The sequence below is a fragment of the Pollicipes pollicipes genome, unplaced genomic scaffold, assembly GCF_011947565.3.
Source record: "Pollicipes pollicipes isolate AB1234 unplaced genomic scaffold, Ppol_2.1 Scaffold_6686;HRSCAF=7923_pilon_pilon_pilon, whole genome shotgun sequence".
Lineage (NCBI taxonomy): Eukaryota > Metazoa > Arthropoda > Thecostraca > Pollicipedomorpha > Pollicipedidae > Pollicipes > Pollicipes pollicipes.
Window position 1 is genome coordinate 21,989,811 of NW_023596921.1, and position 9,934 is coordinate 21,999,744.

The window sequence follows — 9,934 nt, forward strand, 5'->3', positions numbered from 1 at the left end:
AAGAAAAAACAAGGACTGAAAAGTTGACAAAAGCTACACATTTTCAACTTTATGTTTTCCAAAGTCGCTCGTCACTTTACCTGGAAAGCTATACCAGAACGTCAAAACAGGTGTACCACATTTTTCCCTACCATTAGCCAGCCTCTGATCGGCCAACAAAAGTCTCACCTCAGTGAAGGAGCCCTCTGCCTTCAAGAACGAGTAGATGAAGAACGTAGGTGGGCAGAGCATAGATGACAGGCCCAGCATGATGCCAATCAGGTGCGCCCACCAAGGGTACTCATAGTTGACGTACTTGACGGGCGTGAAGTTGGCTACGTTGAACACGAATACGCCCTGTTGATGAATGGGGAGGTTAACCGAACACCAGAAATAAGGTGCGAAACTGATGAAAGATGTGTCACAACCTTACAGGCGACACCGTGGTTTGATTGGTGACATATGGTCTGAGGTCAACGACGGGCACCATGAGCCTCTTGTGAGTCAGTTCACTGCGTGTTGGATGCTGTCCGGGAGCTGAATGTCTGGAAAATAAATGTGCTTGTCGCGCTAAATAGCAACACGCCTCCAACCGCCATCACACCGACAAATATCGGGTATTAGGGCTACGAGCGACAGAAGAAAGCACCGCGTCTCGAAACTGAATGCAACAAGTGGTTCGCGTTCATATTTATGATGCCTGCTCTACATCGTTACATCACAAGAGTGCTTGGACGGCATATAATACGATTCTGATGAGAGAGAGAGAGAGAGAGAGAGAGAGAGAGAGAGAGAGAGAGAGAGAGAGAGAGAGAGAGAGAGAGAGAGAGAGAGAGAGGGAGAGAGAGAGAGAGAGAGAGAGGGAGAGAGAGAGAGAGAGAGATAGCTCTCTTCTCTCTCTCTCGCATCGCTCTCTCTCTCTCTCTCTCTCTCTCTCTCCTCTCTCTCTCTATCCTCTCTCTCTCTCTCTCCCTCTCGCTCTCTCTCTCTCTCTCTCTCTCTCTCGCTCTCTCTATCGCTCTCTCTCCTCTCTCTCCTCTCTCTCTCTCTCTCTCTCTCTTCTCTCTCTCTCTCTCTCTCTCTCTCTCTTCCTCTCTCTCTCTCTCCTCCTCTCTCTCTCCTCCTCCTCTCTCTCTCTCTCTCTCTCTCTCTCTCCTCTCTCTCTCTCTCGCTCTCTCTCTCTCTCTCTCTCTGCTCTCTCCTCCTCTCTCTCTCTCTCTCTCTCTCTCGCTCTCTAGAGAGGAGAGAGAGAGAGAGAGAGAGAGAGAGTGCACACCCTGCTTACCAGCGTGATGGCGGGGCACACCACCGTCCAGCAGAGTTTGAACCAGAGGAACGGATAGTACCCGACCATCTCCTTGATGGCGTCGAAGTAGCGGTTGACGCCGAAGCCCCAGCCGATGGCGATGCACTCGAAGAAGATGAGCGTGAGCAGCGCTAGCCCGGAGGCAGCGTAGTCCTCGAAGATGACCAGCACGTACATGCCGCCCTGAGGGAAGCACGCACGTGTCCTGGTGACAGCTGCGCGCCGCTACGGTCCAAGGCCGCCGGATGTGGGCCGGCATGCTCTCACAAATCCGGTGCGATTGTTAGGACAGCGGTGTGATAAAAGTCGATCGGATCGCATTTTGTTCAAAACAGTTGTAGTAAAACAGATTTCTTTTGGAAGTAATTTAACAAACATGAACAAACTGTTTATCTGTCGAAGCAAGCATCCCCAACTTGGGGCACAGCACCCCGTGTGACGCTCGTCTATTGTGTGTAACGAACTGACTACTTGATGGACGACGCAGCTTTTCATACGTCGTTGTGTTCAAAACTGCCGGTTTGGTCGTAAAGATTACGAACATCTAGATCTTCTCTCACTTCCTCTTCTATCATATTCCGTCCGTCCGTCCGTCCCGGAGGCTCAGTTGGTTAGAGCGCCTGCCTTCCGATCCACCCACCCGTGACGGGGTGGGTTCGAGTCGCTTTAGGGCGCTCGCTATTTGCCCTTGACACGTATGGCCTGCGGCCGGTGGCAGCGGTCGCGCTAAAGGTCGGCTGACTTCAGAGGGCAGGACGGACCGTACCGAGCGTTGCGGCACGTTAAGCTTTCGCCACCAAATTCTGCCGTTGATATGGAATTGCGCGATCGCATGGTAGGGGTCAGGGCTCACACAACAAGCGCTGCTTAGCGTGAGCTCTGATTCCGGAAATCCACCAATTTAAAGGGTTCGGACCAAATCTTTAAAAAAATATTTCATTTCGTCCACGTCTTACTTGCTGTATTGATCAGGACAGCGGGATAAACAACATTACTGAACTTTTCCTGGCGAATTGTGGGTAACACGACGGATACCTGGCATACCATGCAGAGGTTATCATATGGCACAAACTTCTATTGATCAAAATTAGCACGGTCTCGAGCGGGGATCACTTTGATTACCTTATCGCTCTCCCGAAATAATTTTGAGTGGTGTGGCGCAGCGGTACCAAACTTTGAGTGCTTCTAGACAATTGCATAGCTGATATTGTGGCGTAAACAATGCAGTTTTTTTGGTCACAGCCCTGTAGCGGTCATCTAGACCACCTTCATCAGTAAGGTCAGTTCTTAGGCCAGCTTTTAAGTTATTGCGACAGCGGCTTTACACTAAGCCATGCAACTTAAGCATGGCTCCTCAGACAATCGAGCCATTCAGATTACAAGTGTAACTAATTCCCTAAACTTAAGCTTATTATGGAGATCAGACTTCCGTCAAAATCGAACAGCTTTTTGACTCAGACATATTTATGAGGCAGTTTCGACGCTTATCACGGATTCATTGGTCAAAGAGGCGATGCTGGATGAGTTATGTTCCCTTTAAGGACAGGAAAAGTCACTGAAATGAAATGACCTTGATCAACCTTCCGATCCGAAGAACTTGCTGCCTACGGTGGTTCTTGACTCTGACCTAAATTCAAGTACCAGTCTGAGTCGGAAATTTTGCGTTGCTTTGTATTTTTACTAGTCAGAATAGGCTATTTACTTAATGCAACCCTCACTGACCTTTCGCTTGGAAAAGCCGTTTTGGTAAAACTTGGTTACGTAACAAGGTCTGAGTGAACTTTCAACGCTAGTTTTATGTTTGACCATTTTTGACCTTAGCTAATGCAAGAGTCACGAACTTGATATGTGCAAATGTCACACAAACAGGCTCACGTAAAATTTTACCTACTCTGTGAATTTTGTGTCTCTAGCTCTCTAGCTTTTTGATAGCTGAGTGAGTCAAAATGACGTCAACTCAGTTGAGTCTTATTTTATACGAAGGGCATGGAAAGCGTTCAAAATTACGACAGTTGGAATGGAACCATAAACTCCGCGGGACGAAAATATAGGCCATCCATTCCTCAAAGTTCAGTTCAAAAGGAAATATTTGTCATGCTGGCCACAAGTAAGCAGGTGCCGTTTGCTTCAGATCGTTTGTTTAAACAGGAGAGTTCCAGAGCAAGTTGAGAGGGCAGTCACAGGGTCAAGGGAGGCTAGAATTGTTTTCGCTGACCGATTGTGAACTGTGAAAAGTGTGCAAGGTATAAAGTCTTCCGTCATCTTAACATACTTCAATCGTTGACCATATGTTTCAAGGCAGTGATTCGAGAGGTTAGGCATGCATATATATATAGCTACCGTAACGCCCACAGCCCCATGTCATTGGTTAACAGTGAGTTGAATATACATCTGTGCATGCTCAAATAAGCATAAGGCCCTTATCGTTGAACTATGGCGAAATGGTAACTGTGCAACAAGTCTTTGATTGATTTATGTCAACACATTGAACCCAGCCTTAGTTGATCAGATGGGTACGTACCTCTGTGACCATGGATATTCCGATGAGGAAGGATAGAAAGCAGTAAATGGCGATGAACACTTCCTTCCTTTTGGGACGCCGCAGAATGTGTGGCACCTCGTCCACAACGGCCGTGATGAAGCCCTCCATCGTGCAGAACTGCCAGTCATGCAGACAGATCGACTGTCATCTCCGGCAGCCGTCATACTCCGCAGCCCCCTCCCCCCCCCCCCCCCGAACACTGCTCCAAGCCATGTAGTGCCAAAAGTAACTTACTGCGCTTAACAACGGTCTTTAAGTCAGAGATAACCGTGGTGTTCAAACAGGTACACACCACAGTATTTCGCGACAATAACATGACAGTGGGCAAAAGACCCCTCCCGCTTTTACAAGCACACCTGTAGACCTGATGCCAAAGGCGGTCGTCATCAGACGGCTGCCACACGGCACCGGCATCCGACTGAACCTGACCCGACCCGAGCCCGGTCATCGACCTTCTCGCCAGCCCGGCCCGCTTACCTGAGAGTCCAGGCCGAGCATGAGCACCATCAGGAAGAACATGGCCGACCAGAGCGGACTGATGGGCAGCTGGAGGATGGCCGACGGGTACACGAGGAAGAGCAGGCCGGGGCCTGGCCGCACGGGGCAGCGGTCAGCCGACGCGCCAGACGCCGGCGGCCGCTCGCGGGACACCAGCGCGCCACACATCGCACGCTGGCGGGATACCAGCGCACCACACACCGCACGCTGGCGGAATACCAGCGTGCCACACACCGCACGCTGGCGGAATACCAGCGTGCCACACATCGCACGCTGGCGGAATACCAGCGTGCCACACATCGCACGCTGGCGGAATACCAGCATGCCACACATCGCACGCTGGCGGAATACCAGCGCGCCACACACCGCACGCTGGCGGAATACCAGCATGCCACACATCGCACGCTGGCGGAATACCAGCATACCATACATCGCACGCTGGCGGAATACCAGCGCACCACACACCGCACGCTGGCGGAATACCAGCGTGCCACACATCGCACGCTGGCGGAATGCCAGCGCGCCACACACCACGCGTTCGCGGGACACCAGCGCATCACACGCCGCACGAGCGGTGACACTAGTGGCGGTCTCAAAGGCAGGGCCATGACGCCACGCATCGCTTCTTATTCCGCGGGGGCGGCTGCTGCCGCTCTTATAATACTCGCTTATAAAATAACTGACCTTAGTTTCAACGATAGGTGTCACGTGCGCTCAACTGTGCTGTTTTGGCAATCGCATTCCTTCAAAAATCCAAAATATTTTCCGTATAATCATTTGCCATAAAAGCTTCAATGGGTGAAGGTCGCTTTGTTAGATCAGTTTTTCATTATCCTTATCAATCTGTGCGCCGAACGCCAGGTTCCTGATTTGTCGCTTACCAGCTGCTGCCACCTCCTCCACAGGCTTTCCCTGTATGGTCGCCATGTAGCCTATCACTGAGAAGATCACAAAGCCGGCGAATATGGAGGTGCACGAATTGATGCTGCATATCATCATGGCGTCCCTGCAAGGGAATGTAGTGATTAGATGAAGCCGGCAAAACGTCCTTTAGCAGTCGGTGCCGACCAGTGCAACATGGCCTTCCACCGACTCATCGATGGTTCAGACGTTGTGAATTAGCTTCTCTTGCGACAAGTACAAGCGGGATGACGGCTGTGAACTGGGTGAACATAGGCATTGTTCTTACGGAAAGCTTTGTAACGTGATAAACATATTGTCCCGGAAGCCTTGTTGTGTCTATGAATCGCAGCGCTTTGAGTTGAGCTGAGGCGCTTTCGCAACTGGACTTTCTCGCGCCAGACCTCGTATCAAGCTGCACACCAACCTGTGCACGTTGTTGTTGAACTTGTTATAACTCCCGAGCGCGATCAAGGAGCCCAGAGCCAGACCGTACGAGAAGAACACCTGCGTGGCGGCGTCGGTCCACACCTGGAACGGCAGCCGCTGCACGTCACCCGGGCCGGGTGGTCGCGACCGCGCGCAGCTGGCGCAGCAACGCTGCACTCCGACTCATCCGAGGCACGCGACCAGCTCCCGCCAGGCGCCACGCGGATCACGCTGGAACGTGTGCCGGCAGGACCGGGCTTATGCTACGAAAGGGGGCGTGCCAGCGTGGTTCGAGACCGGGGCCGAGAGCACGGTCTCTGTTGTGTTTCAGCTGGGCCGTGCCAGATACCTGCCTTACCTTGATTTCGGAGAGCCTGCTGATGTCCGGCAGGATGTAGAACTTGATGCCCTCGATGGCGCCGGGCAGGGTCACTCCTCGTATCAGAAGTATGAACATCAAAACGTACGGGAACAGCGATGTAAAGTACACTACCTGAGGAACAAAGCGAAGATCATAAAAACAAAGCACAGGCATCATGTCTATCGTCAGGTTATGCACCTAACATTTCACGGTGAATGTGGCCCATATCGGCGGCCCGGAAGGAGCCATGTGATGGGCATCAACAGTCAAGCGGTGAGTCATCGCCTTCATCCACCTCGATCGGGAGCGTCAGATCCGCGGCAAAATTCCCTTCGCTGAGTGTTGTGGTATCTGCTGTACCTTGCCGGTGTACTTGACGCCTTTCCAGATGCAGAAGTAGCAGAAGACCCAGGCGAGGGCGAGGGTGCCGACCAGCTCCCAGCGAATCTCACCCACGTCGTCAATGCCCTTCGATATGCTGAGCGCTCGAATCCTGCGAGATGTGGCCTGTGTTATAACCAGGTCTGCCCGGCCCCATGCTGACAGCTGTAGAGCGCAGCGGGACAAGGACTCAAGGCAAGCCGGTGAAAACTCGCTACGTATTTCGTAATTTGTTAAGTGCATTTTTTAGGAACATTGTTCGCATAGATAAAACAGTAGTAATAGTCTTATTCTTCGGAGAAAAGCCAGGAGAATGGAGATTTAAGTACGTTGATATTTCGGCCGCATGCCTTTATCAAAACAATATCAATGTTAAAACAACTTCAATTTCTAAAAACAGTTCCCACGAATGAGGATGACGAAACTGTTGAATGGTTACGCAAAGTTGACGTCATATTATCTTAGGTAAAAGGGGTTTTGAAAATTTAAAGTAGCCAGTGTCAGGTCCCGTTGCCTCCGTCCATAGAAAATGTCACTGGTCTAATAAAAAGGGAACGATGTAGATATGTTTGCAATGCCAAGGAAAGTACACTGCAGGAAAAGGTACAGTTAAACAGATCGTCGGCTTGCCATTAGACAGGACAGCTCCGTCAGCCCACCGCAAAAGGCGGCCGGAAACAAGTAAAAACCCACGCCAGCCACTTAGCCGAGTCTGGCAGCCCACATCAGCAAATAAGCATCATCCCACAGCCCAGCTGTATGCGACGCGACCAGAGGTCCCAGCGCGAGACTCACTCCCAGAACTCGCGGACCGGGTCGGTGATGTCCGCCTCAGGGATGGCGTTGGTGCCGATCATGCAGTACGAGGCGTTGGCGGTGCTGTTGAGCTGCTCGCTCCAGCAGTCCAGGTCCTTGCGCGTGTAGGGGCTGGCGCAGGTGGGCGCGTTCCACCAGTTGTTGCAGTCGCCCCACGGCAGCGCTGCGGGGGGGGGGGGCGGTCAGCAGAACCGGACGGGCGGTGCAACGCCGCGGGCGGCGACAGCGCAGCCGGAATTGCAGCCGGCCCGCCGACATTGCAGCGTTTGCTAGCGGGGCGGATATGAGGACAGCTGAGATATGGCTGACGCACGGCCCGTTTAAGGTCGCTGATGACGCCTGATAGCCGTCACGCGGGAAGGCTCTGGCTCTTCTCGTCAGGCCCGTCTCGCTCAGGATGATCGAACGGGCCTGCTAGCTACAGGCTTAAGGACGCTGCATGCGCGGCGAGACGTTCGAGGCGAATGGAAGACAACTGGACCTGTATTGGCCTACCGCAAACCAAAATAACTTCCAATGAGCGCAATTAGGAGAGCATCCAAACCAGGTCGTTGCTCAGCGTGTCTTCTTAAAACGCATTTTGTAACATCCTCCACACGTGATCCTTCAAAGATCATTTTACACCTATACGGACATCCTACGGTTATACTAGCGGTGCGGCCTCTTCGTCTTCGCCGTGCCTTACCGGCTCTGAAGGAGTTGAAAAAGTAAAAGAGTGCCCACGCCATGACGACGATGTAGTAGCTGTCCAGCCAGATGCACTGCATCACGGCTCCATAGCCGACACCTGGGGAGTGCAGAGGAGCGCTGTCAGAGCCAACCGAGGCCGCGGAATCGGTGTCGCGGGAAGTATTGAAGGGATTCCAAATCATGCGACCTTATGAACAGAGCTATGTTGTGGATGTCTCCACGTCATTGGTCCAACATTTGAGCGTTCGCTACACTGAATCAGCCAATCAATACCATGTATCACGTGTGGCACATACATCAATAATATTTCATGTCAAAATAAGAACGGCGCTATTCGATTGACATTTCAAGTATGGCTTTTACTGTGCAGCATGGCAAACCTCTACGCCTTGCTCAAACTGTGAGGACTGCTGGTCTTGGGCTGCGATGTTATTTGCTTAACATTGCCTTCATAACCGTCTTGCTCTTACTGTGCATTATACAGTACGGGTAATACGGAAAGCCAAAGAAATCATAACTGGATGAGCACTTGTATTTAAAATTCACATACAATCTCAGTCTAAAACCGGACCTCCAGATTAGACAAACCAAGCGCTGAAAGTGGTAAGCTAAAAATAAAATCAAGTTTATTGGACATTTGGCCCAAGCAACGTCCCCATCGACGAAATAACTTCTATTGTTTGGGCTGACTTCTTTCAGTGTGATCAGTCACAGCAAACATTGTTAGCAGGCCAACCTATTGTCGTTAGGTTGACGCAAAATCAGACGCGGTGTGGACCATTTACAAAAAAGTTCTTAAGCAAGTGATGTGGATAAAATGCCTCGAAAAATTCCTGCGTTAAGATGATCGTCTGAATGCCTCACTCGTCCACGCGATGACTTGTATCTACGCTAAATGCGCAAAACACCCGCTTACCCCTAATTGCTTGCGATTGCTCCTTTGATACACAGACAGCGTTTCATCTTGCATGCCCGCAACGCTGGGCCTCGCAGAGAATGCTGCAGCCGTCAGCCATGAATCGGGTTCCCGCCCGCCCCGTTTGGGAACCTCGTCTGAGCACCACAGCTGAAGGCCCGTCTTGCTCACGGGAAAAATTAAGAAGACATACCCGGGTATAGCCGGTGCCTTTCGCATGCCTGGTGTTGGTCATGTCTTCCTTTACCCTCTGCCCACACCCGGCATTTCTGTTTCAGCCCAAGCCTTAAGCCCTCCCACAGTCTCAAGCACACCTCATGACTGCCACCGATTAATCTCTGTGTTCACCGCCGACAGGACCTGGCGCGCGCGCGTGCGCTGCAACGCCTGCGTGTGTGTCGGCGGCAGCCTGCGCGTGTGCCAGCGCGGCGGGTGCGGGGATGATCGAGTATGTCGGCGACGGCGCGGCAGCCGCCGCCGAGGCCCATTCGTTACCATAATCCGAGCCTCCGGATCGCCGTCAACGACAGCTGGCGCGACCGAGGCGAACCCAGCCCAACGACCGCGACGGTGAGGTCTGAGTCGGTACCGTGACGGGGCTGAGAACGCTGAGCTGCGCTCGTCAAGTTCGTCTCTTCCCTGTTGAGCTCAGCCCAGCCTAGGCCGGCTTTACTTGAATGAAATCGGTTCTGCATATTTTAGCGGGTTTGACTGGCCAGATGAGGCTTACTTCAGCTCCTCTCATATCCTTTCAGATCGGCTGAAGTCGGCTCAGCCCAGCTCAGCACGGTTTGGCAACGCTCAGCTTAACTTAAAGCGACATGGTTCGGGGTGAGCACAGGCTATTTTAGCTCTACATGTCTTGACACTTCCATGTGGTTAATCCGATTTTTGCGTAGTGCAAATTTCCACCTCTTCGTGCTTGCTCAGTTCGAGTGAGATGTTTCCCAGCGATTGCCAACAACGGAGTGCGCTTGCACGAAGAAGCGTGTCGCATGGTATGAATAACACATAACGGCATTCTGTCTACTTCCGCGCTGCGGATGACTTGGTGATCCTGTTTGGCAACCATGCCAGTCTGAACGTGTCGTTTATCCGAGCGCTTTGCTGTTTCAG

General features: G+C 51.9%; 1 protein-coding gene across 2 annotated transcripts in view; it reads right to left on the reverse strand.

Moving 5' to 3' along the window:
- LOC119107539 (sodium- and chloride-dependent GABA transporter 1) overlaps positions 1–9,934 on the reverse strand; it is a 30,479-nt gene that overhangs the window by 4,604 nt on the left and 15,941 nt on the right. For both annotated transcript variants that reach the window (XM_037231021.1, XM_037231020.1), the window contains exons 5-14: positions 7,898–7,999; positions 7,192–7,375; positions 6,376–6,508; positions 6,013–6,147; positions 5,653–5,756; positions 5,207–5,331; positions 4,305–4,417; positions 3,807–3,944; positions 1,265–1,468; positions 169–336 (exon numbers count right to left, since the gene is read on the reverse strand). In XM_037231021.1, coding sequence (XP_037086916.1) covers positions 169–336; positions 1,265–1,468; positions 3,807–3,944; positions 4,305–4,417; positions 5,207–5,331; positions 5,653–5,756; positions 6,013–6,147; positions 6,376–6,508; positions 7,192–7,375; positions 7,898–7,999 — 1,406 coding nt within the window. The remainder of the gene's footprint in view (positions 1–168; positions 337–1,264; positions 1,469–3,806; positions 3,945–4,304; positions 4,418–5,206; positions 5,332–5,652; positions 5,757–6,012; positions 6,148–6,375; positions 6,509–7,191; positions 7,376–7,897; positions 8,000–9,934) is intronic.